Source organism: Propithecus coquereli, unplaced genomic scaffold (genome assembly GCF_000956105.1).
Source record: "Propithecus coquereli isolate 6110/MARCELLA unplaced genomic scaffold, Pcoq_1.0 Scaffold143, whole genome shotgun sequence".
NCBI lineage: Eukaryota > Metazoa > Chordata > Mammalia > Primates > Indriidae > Propithecus > Propithecus coquereli.
This window is the reverse complement of record NW_012138636.1, coordinates 2435675-2454725: the sequence shown is the minus strand read 5'-3', so window position 1 is coordinate 2454725 and position 19051 is coordinate 2435675. Positions and strand designations below refer to the sequence as shown.

The following is a 19051-nucleotide window of genomic DNA, read 5'->3' as shown; positions in this document are numbered from 1 at the left end:
TGTGTGGAAATAGTGAAGAATGATGATGGTGTCATTCCCTGTCAAAATAAATACCCGTTCCAGGTGAGCTCCCGTGCTTCTGCAGTAATGCGATGCTGGGCTGTGCGTCCTGTCGCTATCTGACATCGGTCAGTGCTTTGGTGGCTGACTTGTAGGTTCATTTGCCACTTTAATAGTTACTGTCTTTCTTCATAAATGGCTTAAGTCTTTGTTGAAACTTCTTATTCTTGTGTGGGGCTGTTAGATTCGACCAACGGTGCTGAGTTTCTAAACCCCAGATCTTAGTTACTTACTCAGATTTATCACAGAGCAGTTAGAATAAGGGGTGAGAGCTGAGACTGAAAGAAGTGGGGTGAAGCTTTCCTTGTGAATCTGAAAAACTGTGAAGTGGCAGGCGTAAGTTACTTTCAAACAGAAATGAAATGAAAAGGCTGCCTGGGATGAAAAACACAGTATTAGTGTTATGTATTGATTAAACTGTGCTTTTTAAAGGGTGATCATGTTATTTTTTTTGTCACAATGATCCTATTGCATAAGGGCGGTAAATATCACACTATTCTCACTTATGGCTGAGGAAATTGAGGCTCACAGATGTTGAGTGGCTTATCCAAGGTAACTTTGTGAGTTAAAAGCCTGTTGAGGCCGAGCGTGGTGGCTCATGCCTGTAATCCTAGCACTCTGGGAGGCCCAGGTGGGAGGATCACTCGAGGTCAGGAGTTCGAGACCAGCCTGAGCAAAAGCGACATCCCCGTCTCTACTAAACATAAAAAAATAGAAAGAAATTAACTGGACAACTAAAAATATATATAGAAAAAATTAGCCGGGCATGGTGGTGCATGCCTGTAATCTCAGCTACTTGGGACGCTGAGGCAGGAGGATCGCTTGAGCCCAGGAGTTTGAGGTTGCTGTGAGCTAGGATGACTCCACAGCACTCTAGCCTGGGCAACAAAGTGAGACTCTGTCTCATTAAAAAAAAAAGCCTGTCGAGTAGCGCACTCATATCTCTTCGCTCCCGAGGAGGAGGGGGACGGTACCCTGAGCCACTCTGCACCCATGGGACGTCCCAGGATCTTGGGGCACACATGCCTTGAGAACTCAGGAGAGTGGACTTGGACCCCGATATTGTAGAGCTTGCAGCAGGCAGCACAGGGCCCGTCACCAGCACCTAACCACTCCCTTCGCTTTCGAGGATGTTTTTCTGCTTTCCTTTGGGCGAATATCCCAAATGAAAGTCACCTTTTACCCAAGATTGTGGTCTCATTGTGTTCTGAGGGAAAAGTTGGAAAAGTCTTTTTCAACATGGTATCACAGTGGAGTTTTTGCTTGTTTCTAATCGCTACTGTGAAATGATCGATTACATTTGCAATAAGCATTCACCAATTCGGGGCATTAAGATGTTTGGGATCCAGTGAGCTAAAATATCTAAGCTTCTGGATTATTCTTCACGATGGTGGCAACCACACAAAAGGAGGAACGAGTATATTTAATTTTCTTTTCCCCGTTCCTCATTTTATATCTGCCATTTCTCTGCGTGAAGAGCAAGGAGAGTAAAGTGCTTAAAGAGGCGACTTTGAGGCCAAATCGCCGCTTTCTGGCTTTGTGAGCTTGTGTAAGTCATTTAACGTCTCTGTACCTGTTTCCTGTGGTGGAAAATGGGAATAATAACTGTAGCAGAACAGTATTCATAGAGTTGTGCGGATTGAGCGAGGTGATATGTAAGTAGCTTAGATGTATAGTAAGAGCCAGATAAGTGTTAGTTGCTATCATTACTATTATTACTTCTCTTACTACTACTGCTGCTATTAATACTACACCTGCCACCAAGATCTAGAAATAAGCCAAATTTAAATTTACTTCTTAATTATGAATGTTTAATGCCTATATTTTGGGGGCGGGGTGTTTGTTTCTTTTGAGGTTTAGCAGAGCATCATTGCTACCCACTTCCGATGGCTGTTAGACGTTTTGAGGGGTGGCAGGCAGGTGTGGGGAGCTATGGCTCTCATGATTCTGGACCCAGAATTAAGATTTTTGCTGTCCAAGAGAAAGAGATTCGCTCTGCAAGCCTTGGGTTGGTTTTAAGAATGATGATAAAAGTAGAACAGAAAGCATTCCATCCTTGAACCATTGAAAATGGTTGAGATGAATAAATATAAGAAAAGTTCAAAAACAACCTTAAAAATTAATCAAGAAGGGCTAAACTTGAGCTCTAACTATGTCATTGAAACCAGCAGGATTTGGAAGGTGAAAAATACCCTCTCTTGTTATAACTTAAGTATCACTAAGAAAGTGCAGGTCCTGGCTTTACATCTTTACTGTGACTTTTTGCATCAGGTTCAGATGCAAGGTGGAAAAACAATAAAGTAGAAGTTTTCGAAAGTCACGGAGAGAGAAGAGGAGGCTGCTTTCTGTCTCAGCATGTTCCAGCCCTGGGAAGGGCTGGAGACTGTAGGGAGGAGCCGGTACCAGCTGCCTGGCAGGGCGCTCCCTTCACGCTTCCTTAGCTGAGTCATTGCTGATGGCGGCTGGGCTTCCCCAGGCGGTAGCGCGTCTTTCCCGGATCCGTCTATCTAGTATCTGTGCCGTTTCTCCTACACACACTGTCATGAGAAGTCTGCTGAATAAACGAATGAGTAAATGAAGGTAGAAAGAGGAGGGAGGGTAACTACTGAGTTGGCGGTGTTACTAAGGGAGAGTAATTCTTCCTTGTTGAAAAGTGGCTTCTGCACTCCAAAGTTTGCAGAGCTCTGCCCCCACCAGCAGCCTCTGCTGTGGCAGGATGACTCACCAGAAGAAACAAGGCACACGAGAAATGTGGCCCCCAAGGTCCACCCTGCCACTACCAGCTATCCCCATGGATGATATAGAAGGAGGACGATGTGATCCGAGGTTTGCCGAGGGAAGGATACCGGCCCGCAGATATCTCTTCGGCCTTCCACGCTACCTGAGATGCCAAAATTTGATGCTTATTGCTTGGGTTTAGGGTGGTATTTCTAGAAATTTTTTGTAGACATACAAATGCCCCAAGTTAGTTAGGTAATCTATCAAGCTGGTTTTAGTTATCAAAATTCTGAATTTGGATTAGGTTTTTTTTTTTTGATTAGCTAGTCTTTAACAAATTTTAACAAAGTTACAGGTTCAGGGCACTGACATGAGATGAGTTTTGATGGCTCAGTTTCATCTGAGCTGTTTAAACTGCTCAGAACCTGGCAGGGCAGATTCTAGGAGGGGAACAGTCAGGGGGTGTTTCAAAGAAAATAAGTGAATAAGAAAAGCCTTTGGGGTCAGACAGATCCTACTCACATGACGTAAGCTCACCCACTTTGGTATTCTCATCTGAAAAATGAGGATTCTAGCACTAATAAAGACCTGGGCTACTGTACCAGTTAAAGCAGGCAGTATATGTAAAGTGCTTAGACTGATGTAAGGACTCAGTAAAGTAGATTTTATTATAATAAATTATTGTCGTAATATACCACAGGTTTCTAGAAAGTGCAAAGCCCTAGCAACCTTTCCAGACATCTCAGTGTCAATTCAGAATGACCGTTTCCTGGTGCGTTCTAAGCTAATTCTTCGGTGCAGAGTTGGTTGTGTGCACAAAGCCACGTGAGGAGTGAAAATCGTGGAGCGAATGAGGAAGCACATCTCCCCCCATCTCCCGTAGCCCTTTTCCTTCTCTCTCTGATGACACGTCTCATGTTCTGTCTTGTAATAGGTATCTCTGTAAATGGCTCGGAAATAGGCTTTATGTTTGATTCATTTTTGTGTTTTACGTAGTCCCAGCAAAGTGCTGAATGGTATATAGCATCATTTGTTCTCTGGTGTTCATGTTGCTGTTCGAGTGCATTTATTTGATTAAAAGAAGTAGGAAGGAATTATCTATTGACTATGGTTAGGAATAGCCACTTATCAATGAAAGAGCTATTTGTTTTTCAATCCAGTGGTGTTGATGTGGTAAAGGGAGGTTTCTAGCCATGTATTACTTTTTAGCCAGCCAAGGTGTTTCTGCCTTGAGATTAAGGAAGGGTAAAGTGACAGGTCAGTGACAAAATTTCTGTGTTTATTTCCCAGGCTTATTTTATTACTAATATTAAAAATAAGTCTATTTAATCGTCCACCAGGGGCTACTGCTAACTGTGGTTAAAAACCTGGGCTCTAAAGTCAGCACCCCAGCTTTCTGGGTTACCACCTGAATGATACAGGCAGGGTAGGTGACATAAATTATGGGACATCATTTGAAGTGTGTGTCACAAGAATGATGCCTCTTGAATTTACACAGGAGTGGAGAGCCTGGGATAGCCTTAGTTTCCTCATCTATAAAATAGAAAAACTAATACCTGGATGGTAGGATGAATTGAGTTGATGTCTATAAAGCACGTAGTACAGAGCTGGGATAGGCAGTGCTTAATAAAGTCAGCTACTGCAGTTATCGATGGTGGCAACAGGAAGCTATAGGAGTGATACTGCAAGAGCAGTCCCTTCATCTGAAATATTGTTTAGAAAAATACTGGGTTAGGGCCGGGCGCGGTGGCTCACGCCTGTAATCCTAACACTCTGGGAGGCCGAGGCGGGCGGATCGTTCTGAGCTCAGGAGTTCGAGACCAGCCTGAGCAAGAGCGAGACCCCGTCTCTACCAAAAATAGAAAGAAATTAATTGGACAGCTAAAAATATATACAGAAAAAATTAGCCGGGCATGGTGGCGCATGCCTGTAGTCCCAGCTACTTGGGAGGCTGAGACAGCAGGATCGCTTGAGCCCAGGAGTTTGAGGTTGCTGTGAGCTAGGCTGAGGCCACGGCACTCGCCCCAGGCAAGAGAGTGAGACTCTGTCTCAAAAAAAAAGAAAAATACTGGGTTAGGACAATCCCTGTTACACCAAGTTCATCTAAGGAACGTTAGTTAGTTAGCTTGAAAGAAATACTGAGATTAACGAAGCATCGTGGCCTCTGTATATTTTTTTTTCTATAAAAGCACAGTCCTTTGCAAAATAGGTATCCCACTCAATGTAGAAATGAAGAAATGGATGTGCTTTTGTAAGAAAGGAATCTGGTTTCTTTGGATCTGAAGTAATTGACTGTTATTTAGTCATTCGAGAATCATTTATTGGTGCCTGATACCAAGGTCCCGTGCGAGACAGAAGTGCTGTGTCTAAGTGTCTCTCCCTGATTCCGTCTCTTGTTTTATTTCAGGTTGTACATGATGCTAATACACTGTATGTTTTCGCACCTAGCGCACAAAGCAGAGACCGGTGGGTGAAGAAGTTAAAAGAAGGTAAAACTTATTGATGACATATTTATTAATGATGACATTAATTGATGACATATTTATTAATCTGTACATGATTTTAGGAGATATGACATTGTTATCACTAAAACAGAAATACAGCTTATGTATCTATTGCATTTATAATCTCTTAATCTGCAATAGCTGTTTCTCCAGTTCTGTGACTGTTACTGTAAGTGATGCTAGCATTTCGAAGATACCTGCCCCTCTTAAAATCTGATTCTTTCTAGTGGGGTGTGAATATTAATGGTTTCTAAGAAAAACATGCTTTATATGTGTGATATATTTGAAAGTGATAAAGCGTGGGCTTTTATGATAACAGGATTTGGCATATTTCTAAGAAATTGCCTATATAGTCAACATTTGGTGTGGATGGATTGACATATTCATGACATGTTTAAATGGGCGATTTGTCCTGCGCAAATCCTCGTCGTTTCTCCTGCAGAACAAAATGGTGGTGGGTTGACTTTTGCATTTATCCATCGTGGTACAGCAGCAGTCATTTCTTCCAACAAGGGTGTTTCACACCCCCACCCCCAAAAGACAGAGATGAAAGAGAGCCATATGGCTTTTTCGAGTGCTGAGTCGTATGCTGTTATGAGGCTGTTCTCATAATAAACGTGGTATCTGAGGAATAAGTAATGATTGACAGTGTTCCTTAGGAAACATTCTGTAGTCTCTGTTTTCTTTCACTAATTATAAATTGTCTGTGTGTTGCAGAAATAAAGAACAACAATAATATTATGATTAAATATCATCCTAAATTCTGGACAGATGGAAGTTATCAGTGTTGCAGACAAACTGAAAAACTAGCACCTGGATGTGAAAAATATAATCTTTTTGAGAGTAGTAAGTGTTCGTTTTATTCTATATTTATACTGTGCTCAGAATGCACATATTATTGGTATGGCAAGAAAGTGACATGATTTTGATTTTGATTAAGTACAGCATGCTTTCTGGTTCAGTGTAAATGCAGGGTAGGTGTGTTTTGTAAGAAAAATTATATAGTTAGCAGTGGGACTTTCTCGTGGAATCAGAGTGTCTATTTTAGGGAGCTTTTATCACAACATCGAAACCTGTTAAAAGTGAATCTGTTGAAAGTGTGGGCCTAACGTGGAACCGTCAGCAGCTTTGCTTCCCATTAATGTTGATGTATTCAACAAATAAAGTCTCCCCAGCTGTGGAGCTCAAAACCTGATGGAGCGGTGCAGTCACACTCTGAGTAGGATTCTTCTCATTCGGATGGGGCTTAGTGGTTTGGATTTTAGTAGTGGCTTCGCAGCCTTTCTGAGCAGTAAGATATCATAATGATACTCAGATGTAAATGTTCAGATGAATAAAAATGTCTAGGGTTTATTTTGACACCTAAGACCCTTCTAAAGCCTGGAAACGAAAGGCTCTTAGTCATAAGCTAAAAATACACAGAGATTCAAAGTTGCTGGTGCTGTAGGACAGCCAGAGTAATGACGGGGTACACTGTACTTCTCTTTTCCTGCCGGCACTATGCAGTATGGTCATCGGGTCAGAACTGATAGAAATTCTGAATACAAGTAGGGTGACCATTTGACAGGGATGCTGACTTACGCAGGAGGCCAGACCAGGTGACCTTCTTGGTCCACCCAGGCTTCAGTTCTGTGAGTCCTGCAGCCTAGTTCTCCTGGGATGTCCTGACGTTAATTTAGCACATTAAAGAGTAAGGCCCGAGTTTCCATAGCTGTTATTGTTTCCTATTTTTTCAGGTTCTTAAGGTTTGATATTAGTTAATGCATGGTCTAACCTGCTGTAAAAAGAGACTGAAAAGTTATGGTGACTTAAACTAGAGAGAAATTTATTTCAGTTTTATGTAGTAATCTGCAGGTGGTAGGTGTGTGGTCTGGGGTTGTTAGGGTAATTCTGCAGTGGTTGCTGGGTTTGTTCCAGTTCTAGTAGTCTCTCTCTTCCTGGCAGCAGAAAGGGGGAAAGGGATCAAGGATGCCCATGGGAAGTCCTTTTAAGGGTAAATCTAAAAATGGCACACCCATTTGTACACAGAGATCTTCGATTAGAATCTGGTCCTGTGGCCATGCCTAGCTGGGAAGTACGGTTTTTAGCTTGGGTGGCCATGTGCCAGCCAAAACTCTAGGACTATACACTGTAGAGGAAGGGACAGACTGCCAAAGAGTATACGTTTCTCAGTGTGGTCATTATTTCACTTTGTTTGATTCAACAAGTATTATTGAGTGCCCAGTTTACATGGTGGTGGGGATACAAAAAATAAGGCGTGGCCCCAATCTCTAGGGCATGGTCTGTTCAGGAAGGCAGGGACACAAACCAGCTAGAACAGCAGTTTTTAATTCTGGAATAGAGATGTAAGCAACGAGCACCAGAGTGGGTCGGAGTGGGCTTCTTATCTATGTATCGATTCTCAATTTTCCTTAAAACTACCTATATCTTATCTTGATTAATCATTGGTAGATAGCATTTTGACCTGTTTTTGTTGGTGGTGTTTTTAGGTATAAGAAAAGCACTACCTCCAGCACCAGAAATAAAGAAGGTAGGTGGTTTTTAACTTTTGATGGTTAAATCTTTGAGTTTTAGGCATTTAGGTCTTAAGTTTGGTAGTGTTTGGGGTTTAATAAGTGTGTTTGTATTTAGTCATGCAATGTGACTGACTTTGGGTGGGTTACTTAAGCCACTGTTACCTCAGTTATGAAATGGGAATTCTAAAGCTCTACATAATGGGAGCAGTATTAAGAATAAATGAGGGCCGGGCGTGGTGGCTCACGCCTGTAATCCTAGCTCTCAGGGAGGCCGAGGCGGGCGGATTGTTTGAGCTCAGGAGTTCGAAACCACCCTGAGCAAGAGCGAGACCCGTCTCTACTAAAAATAGAAAGAAATTAATTGGACAACTAAAAAAATACATAGAAAAAATTAGCCGGGCATGGTGGCGCTTGCCTGTAGTCCCAGCTACTCGGGAGGCTGAGGCAGAAGGATCGCTTGAGCCCAGGAGTTTGAGGTTGCTGTGAGCTAGGATGATACCACGGCACTCTAGTCTGGGCAACACAGTGAGACTCTGTCTCAAAAAAAAAGAATAAATGAGGAAAAGTGTGTTAGGTCCCACGCATGTGCCTTGCACATCATAGGCATCCGATGTGAGAATTCCGTTGAGTGGGAGGAGACCTGGTCAAAGACTCCATGGTATGTTCTTCTCCCATTGCGGGCTATTTGGATGGTGGGTCTACCTTCAGCCCTGGTTTCTGCTCACCCTTGTCTCTCCTTGGAAAACTATTCCCTGCACTGAGCAAAAACCTTGTAATGTTTAAAGACAGTTTTTGCTTATCTCCTCTATTCTGAAACCTATGAGGGGGGCCAGTAACATCCACGTTATCAAACTCGTGGGAGGGTTCACCAGATTATATTCGGAGGACTTGAGGTTTCTTCTTTACTCTGTGGTGACATGTGACTCATATAGTGTTTTGTTTCATGACCGGTTTCGAATAGAAGGTTAAACTTTCAAATGTTATCTTCTTTGCTTAGCGAAGACCTCCCCCACCAATTCCACCCGAGGAAGAAGATAATAGTGAAGAGATAGTTGTAGCAATGTATGATTTCCAGGCGACAGAAGCACATGATCTCAGATTAGAGAGAGGCCAAGAGTACATCATATTAGAGAAGAATGATGTTCACTGGTGGAGAGCAAGAGATAAATACGGGTAAGTGTCCCTCTGTGTACGACACGCAACGGGTGGGTGGGAGTTAAGTGTTGAGTGAGAGGAAGATGAGCTGTTCATATCATGTCATGAGACTAGTTCCACCGGCCATAAGTGGAAGCATGCTTATTACTTTGTAGTAACGCTGTGTATTCTTAGTGGTCACTAATAAATGCAAGTTGATCAATCACTTCTTTCCAAGAGTTGGAATACATTATACTGGTCTCTTACTCATCCATTGAATGTTTAATTTGATTATTTTGGCCTTGGGGAAAATTATATTTTATGTTTTGTCCCTACCCCCATGGTAAGTAAGTAATCTTAGATTTTTCAAAGAAATAATTTATCATGATTTTCTTATTAGAATCTTTCTATATATATACATATATATATAAAAAAGAATATATATGTATACATACACATACACAGTATAATGAAGTCTTCTTACTTGAATTCTGTCTTTTTTTCCTCTCTCTCTCCATGTATATTTGTGGAGGAGAGAGTATATTTTAATATACGTGTGTGTGTGTGTGTGTGTGTGTGTGTGTGTGAATGTATAAACTATATACATATATACCTGCAGGATATTAAACAGCAAGCATAATTTGCACAGATTATTTAAGATTTGAAGGAAACAATCCTTTCAACCCTATTATCAGTAAATATTTGAGTAGATATGGATAAACACAGGGGATGAGTATCTTGAATTTCATTAAGAAAACTCTATATCCTCCGCTTACCTCTGAAATGCAATCCCGTTTATACTCTGCGTTCCAATGGATAAGAAGAGGAGGACTTTTTGCCCTGCCAGAGCACACTCTCCTTCTGCCTGCTCTCTCGCCTCCTGGCTCCATTCCCAATTCCAATTCCCAATTCCTCGGTTCACTTCCGAAGCAGTGGAAAATTCTGGTTTAGGCAGAGTCCTTCCTTTCTGCTCAATTCTCAGTGATAGTACACGTCTGAGTGCTGGTTTGCTATGCATTATTACCTTCTTTGCAACTTTTAACCTTTTGTTCTATGTTTACAAGAAGGTCGTCACTGCTTCTCATTGCCAGACGCTGTTTAAGATTGAGTTTTGTTTTTTAATTTTTTATTATAGAAATTTTCAAACATCCAAAAAGTACATAATAGTGTAATGGAACCTCTTGTCATTGGACTTTGAAAATCACCAACATTTTGCCAGTCTTGATTTACCAATCCTCCAATTTTTTTTTTTCTAGGAGTGAAGGATATATTCCAAGTAACTACGTAACAGGAAAGAAATCAAACAACTTAGATCAATATGAGTAAGTCAATATTTATTTTGTGAATGTGGAAAAGCAGAAAATATTTTTATTTTCCTAATTATGTAAGGCATTTTGAAGATTAATGGATATATTTCATGATCTTTAGAAGGTGAAACCAACATTGTCTAGTGTGGTAAAAGACTATGAGAATTAGTCTCTATAATACATTCTTCCTGAAGGTACCTTTGTGTGAATGGAGTTACGTAAACTTATATAATCGAATTGATTTTAAGCAAATCACAGCTTAGCTGACTTTGAAATACAGATCGTTGCCCATTCATTCAAGATATAGCAGTAATATTTCCCAGAACAACCTTTAAAGAAACATATTTTATTGTTTCTTTTTTTAAACTAAAATAACAATATGTGATTATTGTTTTAAAATCCTTAAAAATATGAAAAAATCTTAATAAGAAAAAATTACTCATAAATCAGAAGTTGACCTGTATCAACATTAGTATATTTCCTTTCAATCTTTTTACTGTCTTAAAAAGATAGAATCATGCTGTATATACTGTTTTACATCCTGTTTTTTTTTCACCTAATAGTATATTATGAGTTTTGAGTATTTCCTCATGCTATTTAATATTCTTTAAAAACATTTTCATAGCTGTATTATATTTCATTCAGTCTTAAATTCATCAAATATTTACTGAGATCTTATAACATATCAGGCACTATGCTAGGGCGTAGGGGTACAACCAAGCATATGGCACGTGGATATACAATAATTTATATAATCATTTCCCTATTTGTGTGGCATTAGATTGTTTTAGGTATCTTTGCTATATAAACATAACTGGGATAACCCCTTGCTTCTTGTCTTAAACTAGATCTGTAAAATCTACGTACTAGGCTAAAATATATATGAGCATTGTTAAGAGTCTTGATGCATGCTGTCTAATTTCTTTCTAGAGAAGTACTACTTATACATCCACTAGCAGTGCACGGCCAAGTTTTAGTGCAAGGCTGATCTATTTCAAACGCTCTTTTGTACTCATTCTGAGGTGGTGTATTGATGTTTCATTCATTTCCTTAAAAATGACAAAAACAGCACCAACAAGCTGTTTCCTCTCTTCATGTCACTTACTATAACATGAGTGTACCTTAAAATCCAGAAAAGGGTTAATAGGTTCAACAGGTCACAGCACTCAGCGGTGTGATCCCTCAAAGTGATTTTAGAAGTGGATGGGAATATGAACAATATATAAATAGAGTAGCATTTATGCTCTTAAATAGGTTTTAGGAAAATACAGCAAAATTGTTAGAATTAGGGAAGGTGCTAAAAAGTGAAAAGTTGGATCTGCTTTTGAAGTCGTTGGACTGAGAACTGACTGATAATTTGGGGAGGAGAGTGCTTAGGAACCAGCGAATCCTTCTCTAAATGTGAGAACTCCTCTTAGGACTCATGGGATTTCAAATGAGGATTTTAGATACTGAAGTTTATGATTCATGGCCATAAGTCTTTTAGCTATATCATAATTTGGGAATTGTCTGTCTTCTGAGGGATCTTTCTCCTCTTCATGACTCTGAACTTGTGCGTGTGGGTCCGGCGTGGGAGCCCCTGCACGGTGTGTGCAGAGCCCGGACTCCACCTGCCGTTGTGCCGGCCGGTACATGACCGGGGAAACCTGCTCTCTGTGGGCAGGCAGAGAACCTATTCTCCTGTCTTCCTATTCCACGTTCTGTTCTGTTTTGTTTTTGCCACGGCCCATCCTGTAACACATCTTAAATGTTCCCAGCGTTAAAAAAACAACAAAAAAAAAGCCTTCTGCCAACTGTTGAATGAATAGTTCTTCTGCTGTTTGCTTGGGCCTAGGAAGAATCCCAGGCAACAGACTGTCCCCTGGCTGGCCTCAGGGTTGCTGAGCCAGGGGGGTCAGTGGTGTATTAATAGTTCTGACCTCCATGCGCAGTCGGCGGTGTGGGGAGGAGAGGATCAGAGAAACTGTTGCTGGAGAAGAAAGTGGGTTCGTTGTGATGGTCAGTGAGAGGGTGTTCTTTGTGGAATGATGTTAGAGGACGAAGGTGACAGAAACGAAAGGCCCTTGGAACAGGAAAAAGTCTAGGATAAAGGCTCTCAGTGGGTGGCACAGGAGGTGGGGGCAAAATTAGAAAACTAGCTAAGATCTGTATTGGGTTGGTTGGTTGGTTGTTTATATTTTTCCTTCATTTCTACCTGTTGTCTTCTTTTCATGACAAACCCTCAGTCGGACTCCCCAAGAAGCTTGGCCAAGATCTGACCTTTCCAGAAAGGACTAAGTGGCCCCCAAACCTCTTCTTTCCCTGTATTCAGATGCTGCTATGAAGTCTTATTCCTCTGGAATGTTCTTAGGTGACTGGCCAATCTGAAAAACTGAGAACAATTGGTATCTAAGAACAATTTGACAAGTTACCTGTCAATCCTGGGCGTTATTTCTAGATGTGTAGTTCTTTCGTCGAAGGTGTTAACCCCTAACAAAGCCTGTCTGTGGTCGGCTTTTGCGAGAGGTGTGTGGCGTGTCTGTGGCAGCGCTCCTCTGCTCACGTCCTGCAGGCCCTTCACGTCTTACCTGTGTCTAGGTCTTCCTGGTGAATTCAGGGAAGCTGCCTGGGGCTAGATAATCACAGGAGAGGAGAGAGAAGCTTCGAAGAATCGGATCGTTAGGAAGTACCCACTACTATTATAGTTAATTCATTTATTTATTTGTTCATCATTCCTCCCTCTTTTCCTTCCTACGACATACCCTTAAAGGTCGGAATTTATATCCCAAGAAAGGGAACATCCTTCCTGGGGAATCTGCAAATGCCATAAAAACAACTTCTTAGAACAGGATTTCAAAGGGCCTGCCTTTTGTGCAGTGGGTTCCTTCTCTTTCCACTATCCTTTCCCAGGAGAAGGAATATAGCAGGTGAGGAAGGGACCTCCTTCTTTCTCTGAGTATCTACGTCTGATGTCCTCTTGAGAGACACAATTTAGCTCCACTGATTTCTTCCATTTGAACCTGATACTAAACCTCCATTGCTTACTCTCAGTCTGAAGATGTGGGACTGGATCTTTTGTTATTCAGAGAATTTTTCTCAATCTCCCAAATCCTGTTAGCTTAGAATACATAATTAGAGCTCCAGTTAGCTTTCCTTAGTTAATTTTTATGACTGTTTTTGGCATATGACAAATGTTTCTTGTATCACTGGAAAAGCTTTAGGGACGGAATGCATTCTATTCTCCTAACTTATTATATTTCTCAATTGCATTCCGAAATGGATTGACCCCAACTGCAATTCTGTTGAACTTGGTCTCATTTTATAAAGTGGGGTCCACGGTAAGGGGATGTTGACAGGTCTGAGGCCTGGTTCCTCACCTTGGATTCCAAATAAAATATCTACCAGTCATTAGCTTGTACTGAGGTTGTCATTGGCATCTGGCGACAACATAAGAGAATCCAGACAGAGAAAGATCTTGTCTTTTGTTCTTTGTATTTTTCTCTTCCTCTGTCAGGGAAGTCTCTTGTGTTTACTTGTCCCCAGGTGGTTGCTGGGCCAAAAGCAGGAGCTGGTTCTTGTGGGAAAGGCTGAGCCAGTGGTGGCAAATTCAAATGCCCAGAGGAACAAAACTGATTTTATAACATTCAAAGTCTCAGGGCATATTCCTGTAGGGGAGGGTTCTTTGCTGACTAAAAAGCATCTAACAAAACAAGTTTAAAACTGAAGGCCAAAAATGATGGTCTGAGTTCATGTTCTTTTGCCTCATTTGCTTACGTTCACACAAAAGAGATTGGTTACGCTGGGGGAAGCAGAGAGAGAGGAGTGGCAGACGTTCGTACAGTGCAGCCTCCAGCAACCACGGGGCTTGGGGCTATGCTGGACCCCGCAAGTCTGGAAGACCCAGGAGGATTGCTCCTATGTTGGTCTGTTTCTTTGACACATGGCACTTTTGAGAAATTCAGTGGGGACACCTCCATAATGACTTGAGGTGAAATCTGCTGCCATGTTGATAGAGTAAGGGCTTGGAATAAATAATTTGTATTAAAGACAATAATGTAAAGTAACGTTTCCTGCATGTTTGAGTCAGTAGAGTAAAATTCATTCTTGCTGTGATTGTAGTAGTAAAAAATTGAAAATGTTTTTATGTTGAACGATGAATAGCTTAAATAAGTTATGATATGCGTATCATGGTATGCATACCATGATACATAGAGCTGTATTGATTTGCAAATATATCATATACTGTTATATGGAAAATTCAGGTTATGCTATAACAAGTGCAGTTTGATCCCACTTTAATACAACAATAAGAATATGGTTGTATATGTATGCTTTCATATAAATATGGGTAGAAAGTCTGTAAGCAACATCAAAATATTACTAGTTATCTATTATTGAGATTATGAGTGATATCTTATTCTTATTTATTATATTTATTATTGATTGGTGAGCAGTAATATCTTATTAATCCTAAAAAGAATAAAAATTGTTAAAAAACCTAAGGCCTTAAATGTGTTTTTTTCTGTTCAGATGGTATTGCAGAAATATGAATAGAAGCAAGGCAGAGCAGCTCCTGAGAAGCGAAGTAAGTGTTTGTCTTGTTTTGTGGATTTGGTTTCAGCACAAATTAATTTTAATGAATCCCTAATAAATAGTTTCACATACCTCTGTTTCTAAATCTGTCCCACAGTGAGCAGATACGTGCAAACCTACCCCCAAAGGCCAAGGGAGCTGAGAGGCCAAAGAATGAGGCTGAAAAATCCAATTTCTCAGAATAAAATTTATTTTTCAACTATTAAACACACTTTTCATCTTAAAGCAGTTTAAATACTAGAGATCGATGTTGGTGTTGTTGGGTAGCGAGGTGTTTGAGGTTTAGAGTATCTGTTTCTTGCTCTTCAGCTTGAACCTGTTACGGATTTAACCTTGAGTCTCTAGGCATTGTTTCCAACTTTTGATTTTCTCTGCTTAAGTTACTTGTGTCACCATCTCTCCCTTTGTGAAGAGAGATATTTAACATTGGCTTCCAGGGGAATTAAGAATTTTTAAATTCATTCTTATGAAGAGCACTGAGATATTTATAGGGAAAAATGCTATGTGCTTTGAAAATGATATTGAGTCAGGAATCAGAGCTTATAGCAAATATGAAAAATGGATGAAATGAAACCCAATCATTAAGAAATATATTCTTTAATAACTGTTTTCCTGCATGTCCAGGACTTAAAGGAATTGTAAAATCTTGTGTATTCCTTCTGGGAGGGACCGTGAGATTTTTCGGGTTGAAATGTCTCGTGTTAGTGTGTGAGGATTTGTGATTCTGGGGAACTGAGTGTGTTTTCTCTGACTAGTCTCATAGCATAGTAATTTGAAATAGAAAGTTGTGGATGGGAGAAACCAGGGAGCCCTACTGGTAAGTTGCTCTTCTCCAAAACAGATTTTTCGGGAAAGGATAATACCTTGTAAGACTGGGTTCTTGAATCTTCTCCATGGCATTGCTTTAGTAATTGGAGTAAAATACATTTTCTTAACTTGGATTTTAGGATAAAGAAGGTGGTTTTATGGTAAGGGACTCCAGCCAGCCAGGCTTGTACACAGTCTCCCTTTACACAAAGTTTGGAGGGTGAGTAATCTTGCTCTGTTGCTTTTTTAAAAAAAAATTTAGAGTTTTTGTATGAACTTCCTGTATGTTTGTATGGATTCCTAATTTTCAAAAATATATGCTGCATTTCAGCATCAAGAAAGAACACCTGAACTTGATTTCTAAAGTCTATACTATTTTTTTGTATTTATATTTTCAGTAATTTTCCCTGTAGTTTTCTCCATATATATACGTTGAGAATGGCTCTGGTAACTTTAGCGATGTTCAACAAATACTGTGCGCTGTGCTAATCACTAAACATGCCGGTGTGAACAACGTGGGCGCAGATTCTGCCCTCCGTTAGCTTGGTGGGGGCTACAGACAAGCAAACAGGCAGTGATGGGAGTGTATGCGTGTGTGTGTGTGTGTGTGTGTGTGTGTGTGTGTGTGGCGGGGCTTTGGGGGCAGTGCTGGAGGGATGACCCACAGCCCAGACTGATCTTGAGTTAGTCTTGAATGTCCCAAGTGACATCCAAGCTGAGGCCTGACAGGTGGGACAGAAAAAATTTGGAGGGAGGGGAAAGAGTGTGTCTGACCCAGCAAACTGCCTGGATCCAGAGGTGAGAGAGGATATGGGGAGTTCAAGGCACTGAGAAGTGTACGGTAGCTGGACTGTAGAATAGCAGGGGCGTAGAGAAGGGAGCAGAGGGAAACCTGAGAGGGAAAAGCAGAGGCAAGGTCATGTCAGTGTCAAGGAATCTGAGCTGTACCCTAAGAGCAGCAGGCGTCATCTTGAAAGTACTTTTAGCAGGAGATGACTAGAGGAGATCTGTGTTCTAGATATCTAAAGTTGAATGTATACATTTATACATTGAGTTTATTCACTTCTAGAGATGTAAGTGCTCTAGACGTTTGCAGGTTTATGCCAAGAGTGGGGACAAAATGCCGTAGCTACTAATCGCTATTTTAAGACTTTTAACTACTGTTAAATGATGTTAATAAATGTTCTTTTTCAAAATTTCAAGTGTGTTATCAGTTACCACTTTAAAAACTTCCACCTGTTCATGTGAAAGGTGAAGCTAAGAAGGACATAGGGGGAAAATGACATTTGTGCAGGGAGTAGATGGAGCCACATGGAGGGACCCTGTTCCCCCTAGAGAAAGTACCTTAAGAGTAAAGTTACATTATTTTAACTCGGTTCTAACACATTTTGATTTTTGCTTTAGAGAAGGTTCATCAGGTTTCAGGCATTATCATATAAAGGAAATGACAACATCTCCAAAGAAGTACTACCTGGCAGAAAAACACGCTTTTGGCTCAATTCCTGAGCTCATTGAGTATCATAAACACAATGCGGCGGGTAAGTGAGCTGCTAAAACCCATTGCGAGTGTAAGGTAGTAATTAAAACGATTGGACATTGTGATGAATTCCTCCTTGAGCAGCTTTATTTTATTGTTAATTGTAGCATGTGATTGATTTAAAATTATTGCATATTAAGGAAGTGATATTATACAAAGAAAAATCGAATAATAGCAAGTTTTATAAAAAGCTATGTCTTGACCTTAGGACGTGAATTATTCTAGTGGTATGTGATGAATGTTCACATTTCTGTGGCTTATGTACTTGGCAAGAGGAAAGTAAACTAAAACAGAAGATATGTCTATTTCAGAGTAGTCACAGAAGGTGCCAGATGAGCCAGGGTTGGTGCTGTGCTGTAGGCTTCCAAAGACTGGACTAATCATGTCCAACAAGTTTACCGTCTTCTTGAATCTCTGGTAGACTTACCAGCAGAGTGGGAACAAACCAAACACCAAAGAATAAAAACAGAAACCACATTCATGCCAATTAAAGTTCCAAAGGATTATATAGAAAGATTTCCAGCCTTCGACTTCACAGATGTAACTGGGCAGGGGATGGCTAAATGCCTAACCCAATTTAAGGAAAATCAACTTTTTGAAATTTTATCAAAGGCAATCTTTGCAAAGCCTGTTATTTTGTGACTGATTTTTTCAGATAATGTTAAGAACAGTTACTGAGATATAATTTACATACCACACAAAGTTTACCCATATTAAGTATACTATTCAGTGGTTTTCAGTGTATTTACGGAGTTGGGCCGACTGTCACCATAATCTGATTTTAAGAACATTGTCTTCATTCCAAGAAGAAATCTTGTACCCAGTAACTGTCACCCCCTGTCCCTCCTTACCAGCCCAGCCTCAGGCAACCATTAACTTACTTTCTGTCTCTACAGATTTGCCTGTACTGGACATTTCATATAATGGAATCATAGAATATGTGGTCTGTCATGACTAGCTTCTTTGACTTAGTGTTTTTGTTTTTGACATTTGTCCATGTTGTAGCACATATAAGTATTCCATTTCCCTTTTATTTTAACCTACATCTCAAGTTTACTGAAGTAATCAGATAATATAAACAAAATGCACAGGGCTTGACATAGTAATTACACAGTAGGTTCTACTTATTGCTGGGTCATCACCTAGAGCCTAGCACAATATTTGTGGAATGGTTACATTCTCGGGCCAGCATATGAGTCTGTATTTACTCTTAAGTAAAATAACAGTTCCAACTTCAGTATAATCATGCTAAATGGTGAGATAGGAGATCAACCCCTCTATTTCCAAATGTAGGGAATTATCTTAATATCTACGTATTGTGTTAGAAAGTCATGCTTCATCTACTTATGGAAACCTAGGCATAGCCTGGGTATATGCAAACTATAGACATAATGATGTTAAGGAATATAATTGCTGAAGTTATCACTAGAGATTCTAGACAGTGTAAATCCCCAGTAATAGTTTTTGCTGTGAAGGACTTTCTGAACACATTAGTAGTAATTGGTTTGTGCACTCTGCTTAAGGCTAATATGTCCCAGGAAAGAAGTCTTGGGAAGATGGAATTTCTAAGTTCAGGAAGTTTTCTGGATTAAGATAGTCATTCCTTTTTATTGATGAATAATAATCTGTTGTATAGATTTTGTTTATCCATTTTGTTTATGGTTTATCAGTTGATGGACATTTGGGTTGTTTCCACATTTAGGCGCTTATAATAATGAGGCCTTGAACAGTTGTGTACAAAGTTTTGCATGGAAATGTGTTTTCATTTCTCTTGGGTATTTACCTAGTTGTGGGTATGCTGGGTCATATGGTGACTCTGTGTTTAACCTTTGAGGAACTGATTTCATATCAGTTTATTCCCAAAGAACTTTTTCACATCTCCTATTTTGTTATTTT

At 40.2% G+C, this 19051-nt stretch overlaps 1 protein-coding gene across 1 annotated transcript in view; it reads left to right on the top strand.

Annotated features, from left to right (window-relative positions):
• TEC (tec protein tyrosine kinase) overlaps positions 1 to 19051 on the top strand; it is an 81472-nt gene that overhangs the window by 48313 nt on the left and 14108 nt on the right. Inside the window, exons 5-13 of the mRNA XM_012639921.1 lie at positions 1 to 63; positions 5186 to 5267; positions 6000 to 6128; positions 7772 to 7812; positions 8796 to 8971; positions 10189 to 10254; positions 14749 to 14803; positions 15759 to 15838; positions 17023 to 17156. Of these exons, the coding sequence (XP_012495375.1) occupies positions 1 to 63; positions 5186 to 5267; positions 6000 to 6128; positions 7772 to 7812; positions 8796 to 8971; positions 10189 to 10254; positions 14749 to 14803; positions 15759 to 15838; positions 17023 to 17156 (826 nt within the window). The remainder of the gene's footprint in view (positions 64 to 5185; positions 5268 to 5999; positions 6129 to 7771; positions 7813 to 8795; positions 8972 to 10188; positions 10255 to 14748; positions 14804 to 15758; positions 15839 to 17022; positions 17157 to 19051) is intronic.